The sequence below is a fragment of the Zonotrichia leucophrys genome, chromosome 14, assembly GCF_028769735.1.
Source record: "Zonotrichia leucophrys gambelii isolate GWCS_2022_RI chromosome 14, RI_Zleu_2.0, whole genome shotgun sequence".
NCBI lineage: Eukaryota > Metazoa > Chordata > Aves > Passeriformes > Passerellidae > Zonotrichia > Zonotrichia leucophrys.
The window spans coordinates 2,434,263-2,455,611 of NC_088184.1; the positions used below are offsets into that span (position 1 = coordinate 2,434,263).

Here is a 21,349-nt window from a genome sequence, read left to right on the forward strand (position 1 = left end):
GTTCTATGTTTGCATTTGAAAATGATCCTGACTAACTGCAGTTCATTTTCATTCTAACCACACTTAGCTGTCTAATTCTTTTGGAATTGCTTCAGTACATATTGGTCTAGGTCAAACAAAATGCAAAAGAGGGAACTTCAGGCTCCACGAAAATAGAATTATTTTTGTTTAAAAGTAATTTGTGCTCTCCAATGACAGCAGAATTGGTGATACCGTGTACCTAAGCCATGTCAAAATTAAAGCTGTCTTAACTAACACAAAGGTAAAACAAAACCAGTAAAAAGAAGTGTATCTTAGAGAAGGAGATGTAGTTTAATTTGCAGGAGGTTTTGTTGCAGGATGAGATGCAGGGGTTTTTGTTGTAGGATGAGATGTAGAAAAGGGCTGATCCCACAGGTGGGGGAGAGGAGGAACCTCTGGGAAAGCAGCAGGCCCGTGGTGGTCAGGGGCAGCATCAGCAAGGGCTGGCAGAGTGAGCTGTCTCATGGCCCAGCGAGAGTCAGCACAAATTAAATGTGCATTTAAAATCTTTCTAGAAGAATCTTACCCATAAAATGAGTGAATGAAATTTGGGCTTGTGGTTGGTTGTCATTGAATGTGTGAAAATGTGCTTTATTTTCTGCTCCTTGCAGAGCTGGTTGATAGAAAGCACAAAGGTAGCACCTAAACAAGCACATGGGAGGTGTGGGAGGTACAAGGCCAGGAAATGTGGATGGTTCAGGGCAGGGGCAGAGCTCAGGGTGCTGAGGGCAGAGCCCCTCTCAGTTTTTGTCCTTGCAACCTCTCCTGTCCATTTTTCTGACATTCCCTGGGTGTGTTTTGCTCTCTGCTGTCCAGGCTCCAGGAGGACACAGCCCAAAGACCCAGAATGGACTTCTGAGTCCTCCCCAGGAGGAGAAGCTGAGCAACAGCCAAACCTCTCTGTATGAGATGCTGCAGGAGAAGGGGCGCTGGGGCGGCGTCAGCCTCGACCAGTCAGCTCTGCTCCCCCTGAGGTTCAAAAACATCCGGGAAAAAACAGATGCCCACTTTGTGGATGTGATTAAAGAAGACAGGTAAGGAGAATGGAGCTGTGCAGTGGAAAAACCTGTAAAGGTGAGAAGGCAGTTCTGGGTCCCATATCTTTAGTATTTGTGTGCTTTTTTCTGATTTCAGTAATTGTCAACATACAACACCTTATAAGTTTTCTGATTTTAGTCTTTATTCTGCTTAAACTACAAGAGAAACTTGATGTCAGAAACTTTCTGTTTAAAATAAGTTAAACCAGTTTTTCATTGCTTCCAGGGTGAACAGTCCTGCTGTCAGTCCTCCTTCAGCTGAGTCTTTGAAGGGGAAATTGCTCTTTAAATCACTTGTCACGAAGCTGAGCTCCATTTTATAACCCAAAGTCCTCTTAATGCATGTAGTGTGTACCTTCCTCTGCAGTTTAGGGTGTAACATAAAATCTGAACCACAAAACTCACATTTTTTTATAATAAAAGAAGAATCTGTGATAACATGTTACTAATGAAATCCTACTGAGGAAAGTTACTGATTGAAAGCAGAATTAATAGCAATGAATTCTCATGAACTTACTGTCTAGTAAAGTTAATATTGTAAGTTAAATATCTAAAGTATTGTATATCTATTGATATACAATATCTAAAGTTAGATATTGTAAAATGTGTTTCTCTCTGTTTCAAACAAAAAGGCTTATTTTGGGCAGAGAAAATATTCTTCAAAATTCAGAAATGTGGGATTTTTATCAACACACATCCATATCTCCATTATGGCAAGGACTTGATTGGAGCAGTTAAACAGATAATTGGAGTTTGTTATTATTTATTTTTATTTTGATTTCATTGCTTCCATTCAGATTGAGAGTATTTTGTCTAAATATCCTTGAAACTGTGTTCTCCTGTGGACTCAGCTGCTTGGAACAGGGACACCATCACCTGTATGGAAACATGACTTGGGCAGGGAGAAGTGAGAAGGAGGGACAGATCCCTCTCCAGTCTCTTACCTAGATTTTGTCAGTTTACCTTTATCCTATTGCCACTTGAGTAAAGATTTAGGCTTCTTTATTGTTTTTCTCAGTGTGTGGTCTGTCATTAGTGGCTGAGAATGGAGATTTAGCTGATATTTCCAAATATTAGAAAATAGATGAATTGGGAATGTCCAGGTGTTGGCAGAAATCAGCCAGAACAAATAAGAATATTTTTTTAAATGAAAGCAGCACTCTGCAAACTGTAAGTTATAGAAGTAGCTTAATTTATGCAGTTGGTCTGCTGAAGATACCTCACTCAAGTTCTTGTGTTCTGGTGCTTTCCTCCTCCACTCCCAAAATGGGTAATTTTTTCTGATTTGGAAGAAGGAGTACCATGATTTGAGATCAGTCAAAGCCTGGCTTTTTTTTGGTCCCAATTAAATATCATCATTACCATATTAAGTGGGCCATTTCTTGTTGCCAGGGAAACTTCTCTGCTGAGTTCAGTTCATGTAAACATAACTTTCCAAAAATAATCTTCTGATTAATTAGATCTATGCAAAATGCTTTAAGCCTACCAGTTTACACTGATTTTTTCAACATTTCTCAATGAGAAATGATATGGAATAAGCCATTTTAAAAATGTTCTTGGTCCCCTTTAGTAAAACATAATGTTAGTCTTGATGAATCCAGTATCTCTGAGGATTTTTGAATTTGAGGTGTCTCAAGGAGGGAACAAAATTTCCTCATGGTCATTTTACAGAAACCTCAATTTTCACTGAGTTCTGCTGTGTTGGTTTGATGCTGTTGCAAAGCCAAGTGATCTTCCCTGAGCACTGAGCAGTGATTTCCACTTGGATATAAATTCTTGTTAACAGAAAATACTGAACCCAGATATGGTGATAAATTACATTAATTAATGCCACAGGCTTCCTGCAGAGCTGGGAAGGGTTAAACCTCTCCTGGGGGATTCAGGAGCCTGTGGGCTGCATTGGGAATCTGCCTGGGGCTAGCTGGGAGGAAATGCTGGACACTGGGGATGTTGAGCTCAGCTCTGAGCCTGAGAGGTTTTGGCATGCCAGGATTTCACCTTGGAGCTGATACCTGGGCACAATTCCAATGTTCTTTAAAAATAATATTAATAAAGACAGTATTAGTGTGGCATGTTTGTATTAGTACATTACAAAAGAGTCCTTTTGTGAAAGTTACCAGTTCTTACAACTTGATTCTCTATATTTGACAAACAGTGAATACTTCCAGCTTCGAGTCTGGCTTTACTTCTATGAAAATCCTGTTCTTTGTTCATTGTAACCTGCACATTATTGTGCTTTTGAAAAGAAAACTGTAATGTAAGATTTAGAATGTTTGAATTTAATTTCACTGGGAATATCCTCCAAGGATTCTTGCTTTGAGGATTTTTGTTTCCAACAAAAATTAGGTCTTTCTTAGATTATAGAAGATATATAAACCTTCTGAAGTACATGAAGCAAGTACTGGGATGCTGCTCAGGGCACTACTACAATGATCTCTTCAGACTCCAGAGCAGAATCTCAGGGATGTCTGAAGCTCTCCCAGAACTGGGTTCTGTGCACCCTTCATCCCCTCCTTGGGGCAGTTTCTTGTTGAAATAGTTTTTTATTATTTAATTATTTGTTCATTTCTTTCATTTCCCACTTCCCAGTCTTGCTTGATGTGGGGAGCACCCTGTGCTGGGAGGCAGAGGCCTCCTGGGAAACAGATTCTGTACTTGACTGTGTCATCAAGTGGGGTCTGCCTTTTGGAGGCAGAATGAGCTGACAGGGAGCTGAGGCCTCATGAGTGCTGCCTTCCCCTGGCTCCATCGTGTTCCACCTCCTGTTTCGTGCTGCACTGTGGAGCTGGACTGATCCTCCTACACCCTCACCAGCACAGCAGCACCATCACCACCTTCCCTGCAGCAAAAAAGGGGATTCAGCAGTATTTAAAAAAAATAACAACCCAAAAGCTTTCAAAAATTTTATTATTGATGCTCTTAGAAATGTCTAAGACAGGTGAGGAATGAAGACAAGAATGAAGGAGAGAGGGATGACTCAGGTGAGAGTATTCTCATATTTTTAACGCGTTAGCCAAAGCCAGAATGTTTAAAGGTTACCAAGTATTGGCCTTATTCATGCTTAGACTCCTTTGTCTTCTCTAGCATCAGCCTAGGAATGTGTGTTTGGTTGATCTTGCATCTCAGTTTAAAAAAAAAAAGCTTCCCACATGCCATCTTGTGCTGGGAGCTTCCAAGAAAACCTCTTAGGCAAGAACTCCATAAAAATAAACAGAGAATAACCCCGAAACCAAACCCCCTTAAAAAGAGAATTCAGGCACAGACAAGCTCTGTAGGATCTTTCTTTCAGCTTCTTCATCTGCTTGGAATTTGACCTCATGTGCATCTCTGGTTTTTGCTCAGTCACCAGCTTGGAAATTGCCCACTGTGCCTGTGGCTCTGGTGCTGCAGCTCCCAGGGTGGGAATAGGAGCCTTGGATTCAGAGGGATTTTAGAAACAATTCCCTGTAAATAACACATGGAATCAGCTGCTTGGAAATGAGAGGAGGCTCCCAGGCAGGGAGGAGTGTGTGTGGAAGCTGCTCAGAGCAGGGGACAGGCACAGCAGTGCCACAGGCAGGTGTGACCCTGGGCACAAAGCACTCGGTGCTCTCCCGTCCCTTCAGCTCCCTGGGCCCTGCTCAGGGGACAAAAGACTGGCAGAAATGCCATCAGGAAACTTCATTCATAAACCTCATACTGTAAAACTCAGCTTCTTCCAGAGGATGGGGAATAAACCTGACTTCCAATGATTGAAGTCTCTTTTATGTTGTTGTGGGATTTTGTCACCTTGTGTAGAAAAGATGAAGGTGAAGGAGGGCATAAACACCCTCTGGTGGCTGCTGCCTCTGGGTGCCTTAGCCCTGATGTCATTACTTGTCACTGCCTTTGTTGATGGTGCTGCTCATTCCAAATCTCCCAGTTCAGAAGTAAATCTCAGCTCTCCATCTCTTCTCTGCAGCCCAGATCATTAAGGGAGTGTTCCCAGTTGAGTTACTGAGTTATTTTAGTGTCTGAAATAACAAGAAACTGCTGTTTTCTAAAATGGGCAATGGGTTTTTTTTCCCCCATAACAATTTGTCACCTTTGTCATCCTTGGCTTGCTTTGAGCCATAGAATTCCACCCAAGACACAAATATCCCACAGCCACGTGGCTCCAGAGGTTGTGTGTCTGCAGCAGCAATTAACCTTTACTATTTGCTGGCTTATGTTACAATTATCTGTACTCATCAGTTAGATCTGTTAAATTTCTGGAAGGACTTGTTAGACTCTTCCTGGAAATATAAAAGTTTGCTTTTTTTGTGGAATATTTCCTTTCACTGAGCAAGTGATGTGGGTAAGAGGATACTTTGGTGATCAAGAAAGAAGAAAAACCACAGGAACTTCAAAGCCAAGTGCCAGCATCCCTGGAAACAGCAGCTGCAGTCTGGGGGGGGCTGAAGGAGGTGCAGCTGAACAAACTGATGTTGATTTTGTCCTTTCTCTTCAGCCTCATGAAAGATTACTTCTTTAAACCACCTATTAACAAGCTGAGCCTCAACTTCTTGGATCAGGATTTGGAGATGTCCTACAGGACGAGCTACCAGGAGGAGGTGTGTTTCTGCTGGCCTTGGTTTCTGTCTGTGATCTGTCTGAGCCACTGTCTATCTTGGGGTTTTTAACACATTTTGTTGCAGTTGTTTCATGAGAAGTGTTGTGAAATGTCAAATGTGATTTGCTGCTTGATATTGCTGCCTCTGTAAAGAGTCTCCTTTCAGTTAATTATAGAAATGTGGAATGGTTGGGGTTGGAAAGGACCATAAAGCTCATCCCAACCCAACCCCCTGCCATGGCAGGGACACCTCCCACTGTCCCAGGCTGCTCCCAGCCCTGCCCAGCCTGGCCTTGGGCACTGCCAGGGATCCAGGGTGGGCACCCTGTGCCAGGGCCTGCCCACCCTCACAGGGAACAATTCCCAATTCCCAATATCCCATCCATCCCTGCCCTCTGGCAGTGGGAGCCATTCCCTGGGTCCTGTTACCCCAGGCCATCATCCAAAGTCCCTCTCCAGCTCTCCTGGAGCCCCTTTAGGCACTGGAAGAGCTCTGAGCTGCCCCTGGAGCCTTCTCCAGGCTGAACACCCCCAGCATTCCAAGCCTGACATCAGAGCAGAGGAGCTCCAGCCCTTGGAGCATCTTTTGCCCATGCCCTAGTCCAGTGTTTGGGCTGGAAATCTGAGGTACACTGATTATCTCCAGGTCCAGGTTAATGTTCCAAGTCTTTAGGGTGGCCAGAGAACCATGCTGAGATGGTAAGGACCAATTGCTGCTTGTCTTCTCATCAAATATTCTAACTTTGAGAATGGTAACTTGGAATTTGATTCTTGTTTAGTCACAGTTTCATGGTTATCCCTGAATCCAAACCTGTATTCAATTGTCCTAATTCCATAAGTGTGCAGCTCTAAACACTGGAATTGTAGGGAGCAGTAAATTGTAAGGAACTTGGTGTTTTCTTCAGGATTCTGCACTGAGTCTAAAAACTCCTTCATTCCCTTGGGGCTAATAATATCACAGGCTTTCCACAGCACTGGATTTTCCTGCCTGACTGATAGGAACTGGCAGGATAGTTTAAATTTACCTAAAGTGACATTAGGTGTCAGTTAGAACTGAGGCTGCATTTCCACCAGCAGCTGCAAATTTGCTGCCAAGAAAAGGCAAATGCTCTGCCCTCCTTGCTCCTCCTCCTCCTCCTCCCTGCTCCTTCTGATGGCTCTGGTGCTTCTCTGCCTTCCCTGCAGCGAGCGCTTCATTTACAGGCCTAGCATGAAATATTCATGGTTTGTTTTTCTCTTTGGGGGCTCTTTTTATTTTCTGTTTGGGGCTCTTTCTCTTTGCATCTGGGGCTGTTTTGTGCTGGGTGGAAGCAGCAGCAGCTCTGGAGGGGTTGGCAAGGGCCCGAGGCAGCCCAGATAAACGTCCGGCAGCAGGAAGGGGAGTGGGCCCTTCCCTTCCAGCAGCATGAGCTGCTCCTTTGGGTGATCCCTCTGCACAACTGCAGCAGGAGAAAGCAGGGCTGGCTTTCTTTTCTTCCCAGTGTGTCCTGCATCTGAGGGCAGCACAATTTCTGCTTCTGCTGTTTGTTGTTTTGAGTTCTGGGCAGTGTTGTCACATTCTCCCTAGCAATATTTGCTTGTTTTCCAACACTTCCAGGTGACACCTCACTTAATTTATTGTATTTTAGCAAAGGAGAGCCCAGTTGTGCTGCAATTCAGTCTCTTCACTTCGGTGAGCTCCATGCTCATCCTGTAATTTAGTTTCATCTCTCTGCATAAAGTTCCTGTAGCAAGAACAGGGAGAAACTTCCTGTGGGATGCAGCCTGCAAAATTTGCAAACTTTACTATTTTCTATTGTAAAGAAAATTGTAAAGTTTGCAAAGTTTTACTGTTTTCTTTTGTAAAGAAAATAGTAAATCAAGTGGTTTCCAGTGGAAAGATTGGCAAGAGAAGCAATGCAGAGATAGTAAAGCTTATACAGATAGACCTATTAATGTAGCTATGTAGGAAATTCCTAGAAAGAGCACAAATGTGGCCTGTGCACTTTGTTAGTGGCAGGCTAATAATTTGAAAATTATTACATAAACGTCCTTGAAAGTGGGAATTTTCACTCTCTAATAGCAACTCTGCATCACTGGGGCAAAAACCTGTTAAATCTTTTATGTTAGCAGAGTCCTGGTTCAAAACAACAATGAAATCTTCTTTGGAGAGTGAAAAGATTTGACAACAGTCCAGGTTCTCTAATGGCCTGACAGTCAGTGCTGCTGAAAGTGACTCCAGCCCCCCTGAATTCACCTCTGATTATGCAGTGCCAGCTGCAGGCTCCGGTTGTGATCCCTCTCTGGAATCAGCTCTGCTTCCCCAGAGCCTTCATCTGTTCTCATTTGGAAATGAAGGCACCACTTAGCACTGCTGGAGCATCTCTGGCTCTGTCACTGGGGACACAGCGCTGCTTCCCTTAATTCTATTGATGCCACTTGGTGTGCATGAACAGGATTCTGCCACCCCTCAAGTTAAAAGGTCATTTTGGCACTGAAGTGATGCTGGCTGGATTTGTTAGGTTGCAGAGAGGTACAAATGAGGAACAAGTTGGTTTCCCAGTATTGCTGAGCACAGGAAGTGATCTGAGGAACAAAAGAAACTTCCAAATTAAACCAGAGTCCTCCAACTGGGCTCCATCATGGTGACATTGATAACATAATTTCTGGTTTTCTTTGGAGCTTGCTTTCTAAACTTGGGCAGATACAAACACTCCTAGGACTGGGCTCACCTTCATAAGCCAGGATGTGGAGCTCATGATCTGGTTTTCAGCAGGACTGGCCATGGTAGCACAAAGCACAGCTGCACAAGCACTGGGCCAGGCCAGGATGGGATGGGAATGTGGGGTGAGGGGTTATGGAAGAGCAGGACTGGGTTCCCTGGGCTCTGGTCAGTTTGGATTACACAGCTTTTAATCTGGTCTGAAAGGGAGATGTGAATTCTGCCACAGGAGTTGTGTCTGTGGAGTGGTGTTAGGAGGGGTTTTTTTAAGGTTAAAAAGGTTATAGTAAAATCTGTTCTTATTTTAAATTAAAAGAATAGAAGAAAATATCCCATAACCTATCTTCTACTTATTATATTTATGTTTCTTTGCACAGAATATTCAATTTTTGTGTTGTTTGATTTCTATATCATAATAGTGTGTAAAAACCACCCCAGGCCTGGGGGTTGTGCCACCAATACTTCTTCTCGACATGGTCTGCTCAGGGAGCTGTGTCACCATCAAACCACCTCTTCTGCTGCTTGTTTCCAACCAGTGCTTACACTGGATTAATGAAGTGGCCAAAATTTCCTCATCCCTTCATTTGTTAGGGTCTGCTGTTCATCATCCAATTGAATTCAACAAAATAACATTTATTCCTTTCCATCCCTTCCCTCAATCCCTGTGCTCCACACAGGTTATAAGGAATGCTCCAGTGAAGACGTTTGCCAGTGCCACCTTCAGCTCTCTGCTGGACGTGTTCCTGTCCACCACAGTCTTCCTCATCCTCTCCATCACGTGTTTCCTGAGGCACGGCATGGTGGCAGCCCCGCCGCCGCCCGCCGCCGTCGCCGTGTTTGTCATCGCCATCCTGCTGGAAGTGCTGTCCCTTGTCGTGTCCATCAGGTAAGGACAGAGAGCAGGGCTCTGCACTGCTGCCTGGCTCAGGGACATTCTGTTTGACAGCATCCCAGGAGCTGGTTGGGATGGGCTGGAAGAGCAGAGGCAGAGCAGCCAAGGCTCACAGCACAGCCTGGGCAGGGAGAGCTCTGCCTGCAGGAATTGCAGCAAGATTGGGATTCTGATAGAGTTCACACAGGGAGATGGAATCTGCACCCCATCCCTGCCCCTCTGACTGTTCCTTGGGGTGCCACGTGCCATTATATGTCTTCTCTCCTCACAGCACTGTCAGAATTCAAACAGAAAACTTTGATCTCTTGTTCCAGGGCTTGCAAGGGTTCCTCAGGGGTGAAGAGATAGACAAGAATCTTGATCTCATGATCAGAAGGCTGGATTTATTATTTTATGATATATTTTACATTATGACTATGCTAATAGGAATAGAGAGAAAAGTTCAGAAGCTGCTGTGCTAAGAATAGAATAGGAATGAATAAAGAAGGGAGCTCTCTCTGATTCTGTCCCAGAGAGAGCTTGGTCTCTGATTGGCCATTAATTGTAAACATGGAACATGGGCCAATCACAGGTGCACCTGTTGCATTCCACAGCAGCAGATAATCATTGTTTACATTCTCTTTCTGGGGCCTCAGCCTTCCAGAAGAGGGAAAAATCCTAAAGAAAGGATTTTTCACAAAAGATGTCTGTGACAATCTCTCCTGCAAACAAATCCACCCAAAAAACTGCTCCTTTAAACTCCACAATAAAAGTGCAGAGTTCTGGGGTTAAAACTGACACCCTGTGTCAGAGCTGCAAAGAGCAATGCTGCCCTCAAAGAAGGAAAGAAGAGAAATTGTTAAAGGCACATTGTGTCTGCCCAGAATTTTTTTTTTTTTGAAGTTTCATGGGTTAACATTGAGATAGTTCATGTTTTCTGTGTCTGGCATATAAGAAGAGTCCAGTGGGAAGGGAAAGGGGCACCGCTCTGTCTCTGCAGAAGGGGTGGCACTTGGCAAAGCTGTGCTCAGAGGTGCCAGCCCCACTCCTGAGCCCTTGTCCTGCCCCTCAGCCTCTGCTGTGCCCTCAGCACACTTGGCTGCAGGTGCCAGGATTTCAACAGCAGCTCCTCTTTCCCCATTTGTGCCCAGTCCCCCCAGTGCTGGGCTGTTCTGGGCTTCCAGGGCACTGCTGGGGTGACTCCTCCAGCCCAGGGTTACTCACACACTCAGAGCCCTTTGCTCAGGGCAGCTCCTGCTCTCCTGGGTGTAACCTGTCCCTAACCCAGGGATCAACCTGGGAATGAGCTGATTGTTTGTCTGGGCCTGTGGGAGCCCCTTCACTGTGCCCTGCTCATCCTGGTGTTCCCTGCCCTTCCCTGGCACAGGGATAAGGGAGGGGTGTGCAGATGGGTGTCCTCTCCTGGAGTTCTGCACATCTGTCAGGAAGGTGTCAGTCAAAATGCTTTTGTAATTATGAGCTGGAAGCAATTTCTGCTGCTGTTTCAAAAGAAACAAAAGATTGCAGTTTGCACTCTCATTTTGGCTTTGCAGGGTTGAGGTTTAAAAATACTGAATTAATGTTTTAGTCACTGAAGGAATTTGTACTTCACTGGGCATATAAATGTGTGCAAGTGGATTTACATCAGAGCTGGCATGTGGAGTGGAGAGAAGCCATCTATGAAATGCTTTAAAGATAGCATTTCTTAGCAGGTGTGTTTGGCTGTTGCAATTTGAATAGTTCTTAGAAAATGTAGAAATTCAGAGAGTTAGAAGCTGTGCTGGGAGATGGTTGAACTGCTAGAGTTGTCATTCTAAACTGTGGTAATTATTGGTGTGTCCTCTCTCTTGCATCAGAAATGCATTTTCCCCTTTGCAGAAGATTCTGGACTCTGGTTTGGGTGGGGCAGAAGTTGAATTTCAGGCAGTTTTCAGGCAGCTCTTTCAGGTGCTCTGGGTTTGGTGGCCATGAATTGTTCAGATGGGAACAGCTCAGCCACTGCTTTCCAGAAGTGCTGCTTTCTGCTGTCCAGGTGTATTTGGAGAAGATTTGTGTTCACTTGCTGTACAGGTGAATTCTTACTTCATTTTAGTGTTTTTCAATTTGTTGTTTTCCCCACAGGACATTGCTTTTGCCTTATTTTGTACATTTATAAAAATTATTGCTATAACATTAGAAATATTTATAGGTAGATACATAAGGTTTTATTGCTCTGTAATTGGTGGTTTATGGGTTCCTTAAGGAGAAGAAAAATTGTTGTTTTCAGTCTGTATAGAGTTGGCAAAGTGGTTTTGTGTGTGAGTGGCTGTGCAGGGCTTTGGCTTCCCTGCAGCTCTGTGCTGTCAGCCTGACCTGTGATCTCCAAACTCTCCTGGTTACCTTGGGAACCAGCAGTGGCTGGATGGGACAGGTGACCTCTGCCTTTCCCTGTCCTCTCCTTCAAACCAGCAGGGATGTTTTGGATTTTTATTCTGTATTTGCTTTATAGTAAATACCCGAAATGCACTTCTGGGCCAGCCCAGTCTCCGTAACCTGAGGCACACACTTTGTCAGGGAGGTGAAAATCATCATTTTCCTCTTCAAATCCTCTTCCAAGTGAGGACTGCTCCCTCTGACCACTCATTATGCACAGAAACAGTGCAGAACTTCCTGTGCAGAAATGTCATCCCAAATGACAATCACAGAATACCACTGAGATATCTTTGGGGAGGAGACTGGACTACAATGCTGGGCACACTCCCAGAATTTCAGGAAAAGGGATTATTTTAAGACCAGAAAATCCTTGCCTAAGTTTCACATTGTATTTTCATTATCACGATGCTAAACACCCTGCCTTTAAATCAGCTAAATTGTAATTAAATAATTAAATCCAGGGCTCAGCCTAGCAAGGGCTCCCCTGGCTCAGCCCAGCTGTGGGAGGGGAAAGCACAGCACTGGCACAGCCTGGGCAGTGGAAACACCTTAAAATTGAATTCTGCAGCAGCACAAGTCCTCATGGAGCAAAGCTTACGAGGGAGAAGGATGTTTTGATTCCTCTGAAGTGTCTGATAATAAATTATTGGAGTACCTATAGATGAGCATCCCACTGTTAGCACAAGAGCCACTCGAAAATTAATTGTATAAAGCTGCAGGCAAAAATTGGTGCTTCATTTGTGAGCACGTGGAAGATGTCATCTCCTCTGTGAATGTTCTCTGAAGAATGTCCTTCTGCCCTCTTGAAATGCAGCTACTTTGACGAGCTCAACTGAAGTGTAACAGATCCTAAAGTTCTGGTATTTAAAAAAACCCCGTTGTCATTGAATGTACAACGATGGGTGAGATTCCACTTGGGAGTCTGAGGAGTGGCTCTGCAGGAATAGAGATTAGAGATTCTGCCCAGCAGCTGCCCAATATTTAGTGTAAATCTAGAAGTTTTGTTCACTAGATAATTTTGATATGTTACCCTCGAGTAAAACTGCTTATAAATAAGTTTATTTACAAGAAATGTGTTGCTTTTGATAGCGTGCTTCAGTGAAGGGTGGAGGGCAGAAGAGTGGGTGTTTAGCCCTATCCAAGAGAGTCAACTTTCAGTTAATTCATGAATTTAAAAGGACCTTTCTAGACAGCAAAAGAGAATCCTCTGGATGAAGAAAGCAAGTGCAACAGCAGAGGGGAAGCTGTGCTGTTACCTGACCGAAGAACTGCTTTATTCCTGATGCTTCACCTTCCCAGCCTTGCTGAGGTGCCACCCCTGTCTCTCCTCAGCCAGGACCTGTGGCCAGCGTTGGATCTTCCTGAATTCCTCATGACCAGGAGCAGAAATTGCTCTCTGCCCCTGGAGCCTAATGAAGCAGATCTGTTAACACGGCTGATACAGAGTATTGATGCTGAGGAAAACAATGGAGTCTGTTTGCCTTTATTTATTTCTAACATCTGGTATTTAATATCCCACCAAATTGCTGCTATGCCAAAAGCTTTTGATTTGAACTCTGGGAATTGATTTTAAACTGCCAGTAAATACAAAAATGATGGTAACAGTCTCCATTAGCCATTAATCATTTATGTCAAAGTTACTAATTTGAACTCCAGCTTGTGTAAACAGCTCAGATGCTTTAGCATTTAAGCCCTGTTGAGCTGCCCACTGACACTGCATTATTTACTGATACTGCCCTGTAGCCATTAAATCTGTCTGCAGCTCTCACTGCTGTCTGGATTTAATGCACCCCTGACTTCCTGTGCTGGGAGCATTGGGCTGGATTCACTGCTAAGGAGGAGAATTCCATCCCGTAATTCCAGAGTGCAGAGCCCCACGCTAAATCCATCCCAAAAAATGAGTGCAAGAAGGTGAAGATTGGCAGGAGAAAGGTGGCATTGCCCTGGAATCTGCACCTGCCTGAATAAAGCAGAGTCCTCCTGGCAGGATTAACCCCTGGGGTTCACCCCTGGATTTGTTGCTATGGTTCCCACAGGAGTTTGTCCTGGCATGGAGGCTTGGCAGGAAGGGAGATGCCAACCCTGGAGTCCCTGGTGTGTGGGCTGGGGTGAGAGACACGGGCTGGGCGTGTGCCACAGGGGCTGTGCCAGCCTCGATGGGAGCGTGGGCACAGGTGGCACTGCTGCCTCACAGGGAGCCCTGGGCTGGCATCCCTTCCCTTCCCTTCCCTTCCCTTCCCTTCCCTTCCCTTCCCTTCCCTTCCCTTCCCTTCCCTTCCCTTCCCTTCCCTTCCCTTCCCTTCCCTTCCCTTCCCTTCCCTTCCCTTCCCTTCCCTTCCCGGGCTCCCAGCTCAGCCCTGGCACTGCCAATCCCAACCATCGGTGCTGGAGGATGGGGCTTCATTTCAGAGGTGTTGTTGGGTGGTGATTTCAGACCTGGGCACGGGGACAGTTCTGACACTCTGTACCCCTTCAGAAACCCCAATTCTTACTCTAGAGACCCTTTGTAAACATCTTTTATATCCAGTTTTGAAATTTCAGTGCTTTGCTGGAAATTCTGTTTTCCGATGGAATACAGTTGGAATTTTTGGTGTGAGTGGAAGTTCATTAAACCTGCAAATCTGTGAGCACCCTCTCGTGGGCTCCCGATGAATTACAGTGTATTCCATCCTCCCAAATTCCTCATTTCCCCTGAATTTAACTGTAATTTACAGATTTTAACACATGCAATTAGAGAAGAGTTCTTTATGCTGCACAAAATACTTTTGATTGCAATTCACAGAATTCCAGACTGGAGAATTAAAGTCTCATTCACAAACAATTTATATTTAAAGGTGTGGAATGAGTGTCAAACTGGCATATAGAAATTTAAATTCAGCTTGGTTTGCATCAGGTTTTTATCCCTTATAAAACCTTGTATTTCAGACAACAGGGTTAAAAATTAATGGATATCTTTTCTCTTTTTGGAGATATAGGTGATGTGGGGTAATTTATGTGACTTTGGAGACTGGGAATTTCATTTTTGGGGGTTTTTTTTTCAGCTGTGAGCATCTCTGTCCATGCAGAAGGTGTGATTCTGTATTGTTTGGGCTCTGTAGTCCAGAATCACCTGCTCAGCCTGAGTCTGATCACTCCACACGTGCCATTAATGACTCTGGATGCAGCCAACTGTGCTCCACCACCTTTTTACAGCTTCTTAAAAATAATTAGGCACTTGAACAGCAGTTGCACTTTTCCTCAAGTGACTAATGTTGAGCTTTGAGGAGGAAGTTATCCCGAAGATTTATTTCTGTGGATAAATACGAGTTTTCTATGCAATGCCCTTGAGCATTGAGCATCCTTTTCCCTTCCCTTATTCATTTTAGCAATTAGAGCTGCTCTCATTGGAGAAGCATCTCCGGTGAGCTCCTCTCCAGAGCTTTCCCACTTGGCTCCTTCAGCGTTTCACAGGTTGGGTTTTCTGGTTTTCTGCCGTGGTTTTCTCGGCAGCTCCGGGCGAGAGCGGCTCCTTCCCGCGGGGCGGTGCCAGCCGGGCCGGGCTCTGCCAGCTCGCAGCCCACGCCCCCCTTCCCCTTCCTAAAGACAGGGAATGCCTGCAGGATGGCTGCTTCCAACTGGGAGAACTGGTTTGGGTTGCGCTGTGATGGGTGCTGGAGCTGCCCTGCTCCTCAGACGTTCCTGGTGTTATTTTCAGTAGGTTTCACTTGGGAAAGTTTCCCCTCTCCCTGCTTGCTTTATTTATGAATGGAGAGGAGTCTTCTCTCTGCTTAAGCTTCCAAGGAAGTGAAGTTTGGCTTTCAATTTGCTGCCTCTCCTCACTGGAGCAGCCGGGCTGGATTATTCCCTGGCTGTCACCAGCAGCTGCTGTGGCACCTTGGTTGCTCCCAGAGCCTCAGGGATGGGTTTGAAGCTCTGTTTTTACAGGTAAATGAGGGTGCAGGGAGATGTGCTGCCATTAATGCCTGGCTCCCTGCTTTCCTGTGTTCCAGGATGGCTTTTTTCCTGGAGGAGGTGATGACTTGCACCAAGCGGCTCCTGGAGGTGATATCTGGCTGGCTGCCCCGACACTTCTTCGGTGCAATCCTGGTTTCTCTCCCAGCTCTTGCAGTTTTTTCACACTTCACCTCTGATTTTGAAACAAATATACATGTAAGTTGTTGAACTCCATTCCCTAAAGTGAGTGTTTGCAGCTACCAAAGCTTGTTGCTTGCCTGCCTTCCTCCACCTCCCTCCTGCTTTACATCTGTTTGATACAGATCCCTTGGAGGGATGGGGCTTTGTGCATGATGGAATTCCTGGTCTGTTATGTAAACACAGCCATGGTGAAAACTCTCTGACAAAAGGGGAGAGGATACCTAGAAATTCCTGCTGCTTGCATACCTTTTTCTCTTAAACCAAGCACTTCTGCAGGATTTTTTTTTGAGATAATTCCAGTGGTTTATCCCAGGATTATTGTCCTGGGCTGGATTTGGAGTTTGGAGTCAGAGAATTTGTATCAGTGAACCTCAACAATGGGAACAGGATTAGTGGGGGGTGTTTTGGCTTTGCAGAGTGAGATGAAGGAACTCAAAGGAGAGAGCACTTGGTACCTAGGAATGGCCATTGCAGGGGTTGTGGGAATGGCTAAAGGAATGCAATAACTGCCTTCTGAAAAGGAAGGGAAAGAAATTGGCATGTTTAACCCAGACACAGAGATCCATAGGGAATTTGGTGTCTCTGTTATTAAAAGCACTCAGAAGGGGAGAACAAGGGGTTAAACATTCATAGAATCACAGAATGGTTTGGGTTGGAAGGCACCTCTTGTTCCAGCCATGGGCAACAGTGAGGAGGGGGGAGAACAGTTTAATTTAAAAGCCAACTGTAGCATAAAATCAAGGCTTAAAAACTGTGAACAAAATGGCCTCAAGCTGGAGATGAAAGATTGTTTCTCTGCAGGTTTCTCTTAGGCAGCACAGCGTGCCATCCTTCCTTTCCAGGATCCTCAGGGAATTCTGTTTCACAAAGCTTTGCTATTTCAGGGTGTAGGTAATGGCCAGATCCTCTTCACTCTTCCTATCCCAGCTTATTCCTGGCTGCTGGGGGCTGTTTGTTCCATGGGAACATGTGACCACACATTTTTTGGTCCCTGCTGATTTAAACACACATCCCGTGGTTGTCACAGCCACAGCAGGGCGTGGCTGACATTCTGGTCCATCCCATGCTTAAGATCATTCTGCAGTTTCTACCTTTTGGAGCTTTAGGGAAGAAATTTTAAGCTGTAAATTGATTTGTTTGTTCATTCAATTTAATGATGGTCTTTCCCCTCCATGATTATCAGTAAATTAACCATAGGAATGTTTTCCTCAAGGGAAGGGAGCTGAAAACCTTCAAATCTCTCAAATCTGTTGATTTTGATACCATCCCATTCATCACCATCCTTGATCATCTCTCCAGATGTTTCAGATAATATCTGAACCACTTTATGAGTGTGTTCTCAACACAGGTCAGGTTGAGTCAAACCACTTGAGGCAGCAGCAGTAAAATGGTGATTTTCATCACCAAACTGAGAATGAACTTTGCTTTTTTTTCCTCTTGCAGGTGCTCCAGAGTCGTGGGGCTGTTGGCTCACTCTCCAAGAGATGTCCCAGCTCAGCTTGTGCTCAGTGTTCCCACACTCATGGAGCTCTAGGAAATGGAGTCAATCTATAGAGGGTCAGGTAAGTCTCCTCCTTTACTATGACATGGTTTTGCAAAGTTTTTTTTTTATTCATAGCATTTTATACCTTCCCTGGATATAAAATAATTATAAAATGAAAATTAACAAAAATAGCCATTAAAAAAAAAAAAAAACTTTCCAAAGCCATGCATCCATAGTAAAATCCAGCACATCCTGACCCTCTATAGGCTGGCTTCATGCTGGGGCATCACTTGGAGTGAGAAGCAGTGCCCTGCCACTTCAGGAGACCTCAAATGGGGGGAAAAAAGTAAGTTTAAGTTATGGGGTTTTTATGGACACTTCTGAAATTCCTTTATCCGTTTTTAAGTCATTAAAAAATCCAACAATTGTTGTTTGTGGTTTAAAAATGGTGAATTATGTAAGGATTTTTCCCATCCTCTGTGTCTGCTCTCAATCACATGCTTGTTTGTTATGCCACAGGACTGCCAGGCTGCAGAGTCTGCACTTCAGCTGCACAGGACACCTAAAGGGAGAGAGAAGGGGAGAGAATGATCATTTCATGCTGTAAAACACAGCACAAAGCTAGACCAGAACTCCTTCATCCAAGTGTGGAGTCTCTAGTTTAGCTTGGATGGTCATGAATATATTTGGGAAACCAAAATTGGCACATCATTGGCACACTTGAGAGTTTTGAGCACTGTGAGGTTGTACTGGGGAAATGAAGGTGCTCTGGGCAGTGCATCTGTCCTGCATTTCCTTTCCTTTATCCAGCAAGCTGTGGACAGGTAAAGGGGTTTTGAGATGAGGAATTTGGAACCTCATATCAATCAAACCTTAATCAAAATGTGAGCTTGTCCTTTGGCAGTGACTGCAGCTGCCTTTTGTCACTGAGGCAGATCCTTCCTTCCCTGGACTCAGCTGTCACAGGGCACTGTGGGAACTTCTCTGAGGAGTTTCTAAAAGCAGGCAGGTGGGTGAAGTTGCACTCTGCATTTCCAATGCAATGGAATTTCAATATTCAGTTTAGAGCAAGCAGGATCTAACCCCAGCAGTGGAGAGGAGGTTACCATGAATTTTCACTTTCTTTTTTTCCCTTTTTGTGAATGAGAAGAGGCACTGAGCTTTGACCAAGGTAAGCTGGAGGCTCTGGAAATTACTGAAATAACTTGGTGTGTGATAAAACCTCCATCCAGGGAAAACAGTGACAAAGCTCCAGTGCTGAAGGTTTTCTTGCTGCTGGAAGGGAAGATCTCCATCTGCACGTGGGCTCACTCGCTGTGCCCATTCCCTAGGATGAATTCTCCATGGTGGCTGTGTGGCAGGGCCCTGGGCAGCTGCTAACCCCCCTCTCTCTCTCTGTTGCAGTACACCATGTTCATGTGTTGTGCCATTCTCATCACCATTGTGCAGTACTGTAACTTCTGCCAGCTCAGCTCCTGGATGAGATCCCTGCTGGCAACGGTGGTGGGAGCAGTGCTGCTCATCCTGCTCTACGTCTCCTTGTGCCCCTCCAGGTGAGCCTCACTCCAGGGAGCTCAGCTGGGCTCCTCCCAGGGAAACAAGGGATTTGCTGTCTGCCATGACTTTCTCCAGCATTTCAACTTTAATGATTTTATTTCTTCATTATTTATTTGTTTTCTTGAAGGATTTCAGGGGGTGCCTCTTCTGTGTGACACACTGTGCTTCCTAGGACACAGTTACAGAGCCACAGAATTGCCTTTCACCATTAGTTTGAAAATCTGTTTTATTAAGGAATTTCCCAGGTGTTTTGTGGTGCCAGAGAGCCCAACTGCTCCCCAACACCCCTCTGGATTTATTTTTGCCCTTAGGATCCACATCTTCTTCTTCCACCTCCTTCCTCAATGCATTTTCCAGTGTGGAAGGCAGGTGCTTAGGTTTAATGGGATCTAATAGCCAGTTCCATTCTCAGTTTCCTGCCTTTTCAGAGGACTCTGCAGAACTGTAACCAGAGGAATCAAGATAATGCAGTTTCTGTGCAATAACCTTAAATTTTTCCAGTTTTTCTCTGATAAATTATTTTCTGCAAGGAGAATTTGTTTGCAGTATTCTCCTGCTGTTTTCTTGTCAAGGGGGTCCTTCCAGCCTTCTACTCCTATTGGCAAAATTTTATAATCAGCTTGCACTTCTCAGTGGCTTAAGACCCCACCTTGGGATGGACTTAGCAAGGTCTTCTCCTCAATCAGTCAGTTCCTCTCCTTCAGAGACCTGCTGAATCATAAAGTGAAAAACATGAAAAAAACTCCAAACAGACCACAAAGAATTTGCAGATACATATTTTAGTGAGTATTTAGCTTTAATTGCCTCTTTCAGTGTCTTCTGTGGTCTCTTTTAATCTTGATCAAATTTATATTTTAAAAAAGGGGAGAATAAAAGTCACCTGTTAGACTTGCTCACATCTGTGATTTGAGGTGGCTGGAAGGGTTGGAGGGAGAAAATCCTGGAAAAAAACATCCTGGAGCTGGAGTCAGTTGACAAATGATTTGTAAATCATAGTGACTACAGAAGAATCCCTATTGAAGTCGGAGGGAGAGCCCCATCTTCCTTGATCAGCATCGACTCCGTTTATTCACTCCATCAGTCACTTTTTATAACAGTGTTAATTAAGTTCATGCATATTGCAAACCCGAGCTCACAATAGGTCAGAGATAACACACCAACCCCTCCTTATGTTTCCAATACCAAGATTTGGGTTCTCAAAATTATTTTTGCTTTCCCAAAACAGCCAAAGATAGAATATCTACTTGTTATGAGAAAGCTGCCTGAGAACTCTGGTATGCAAGGTTCTCAAGGCCTTCATGTTTGTCACTTTTACTTGTAATTAAAAACAACCTGAGAACTTCTGCTGTTTACAGAAACTGGCTGTGAGAACCTGTCCCCCACAGCTGCCTTCCAAGCCATTTCTGAAAAAATCTCCAACAATTCCCGGTTTTTTCTTTTTTGCACAAGGAGGTTGGTATGCTGGGTTTTTCCATGGTTCCACTGACCACATCCCGAACACCACCAAGAATACAAAGCAAAACAAACAAAAGCATTCAAAAATACACTCAGTATCTCTATAAGGTCCCCCAGCCATGGTCTGAGCAGTGGCTTTTACCCCAAAGGGTTAAAGGCTGTCAGCTCTCCTCCCTCAAATCCCTTTCTTGTCTGTCTGCAGGGGACTTGCACAGGGAGGGCAGGGGAGATCTCTCCAGCTGCAGGGCAGGAAGGGAGTGTTTGGCTGTGAAGCCTCCCTGGTCTCCTCATGGGTTTGTCCCATTGGGTTCAGGATCCCCCATCTGTCCCCAGCCCTGAGTGACCCTCTCCCAGTCCCAAAGATTTCTCCCTGTGGTTTTTCCTTTTTGGCACTGGTGCTTTCAGTGGCTCAGCTTCACTGAGAGCCCTGGAATCACAAACCCTTGAGTTTGGAAAAACCCTCTGAGGCCATCAAATCCAGCTGTCCCCCAGCACTGCCAAGGCCACACTGCCCCCTGTCCCCAAGTGCCACATCCACAGGACTTCTGAATCCCCCAGGGGTGGGGACTCCAGCACTGCCCTGGGCAGCTGTGCCAGGACTTTTGCTTAAGACATTTTTTCCCCTGCTATCCATCCAAACCTCCCCTGGCACAACCTGAGGCTGTTTCCTCTCGTGCTGTCACTTGTTCCCAGGGAGCACAGCCCAAGCCCCTGGCTCCAAACTCAACCCAGGTTTGGTTTTCCAGGGGAATTAGCAGAGAGCAGACCCTCAGTGCCATTTCTTGGTTCCCTGCTTGCTCTTCCCTCATTCCCCAGCAGTTCCTGGGGCTCCTGGCAGAGCCTGGTGAAGGGGCCATGGATGCACTCCTGGACAAGCTCTGGGTTGAGACTTTGTGCAGAGAGAAAGACCCAGAACTGGGCATTTTCCCTGCATTTCAACTTTATTAATGGCCCTCCCAAAGGTGAGAGGTGGAGACCTTGCTGTTGTGTCAGGTCACAGCATCAGCTCTTGCTGAGTGCTAAAGGGGCTCTGTGAATGTTGAGAAACCTCATTCTCTTAATAATTCTCTTATTTCCACCTGTGGTGTGAACAGCAGTGACCATGAAT

The 21,349-nt window shown here is 45.0% G+C and overlaps 1 protein-coding gene across 2 annotated transcripts in view; it reads left to right on the plus strand.

Moving 5' to 3' along the window:
* ADCY9 (adenylate cyclase 9) overlaps positions 1-21,349 on the plus strand; it is a 95,887-nt gene that overhangs the window by 58,419 nt on the left and 16,119 nt on the right. For both annotated transcript variants that reach the window (XM_064726417.1, XM_064726418.1), the window contains 5 exons: positions 838-1,055; positions 5,527-5,629; positions 9,007-9,215; positions 15,602-15,761; positions 18,634-18,782. In XM_064726417.1, coding sequence (XP_064582487.1) covers positions 838-1,055; positions 5,527-5,629; positions 9,007-9,215; positions 15,602-15,761; positions 18,634-18,782 — 839 coding nt within the window. The remainder of the gene's footprint in view (positions 1-837; positions 1,056-5,526; positions 5,630-9,006; positions 9,216-15,601; positions 15,762-18,633; positions 18,783-21,349) is intronic.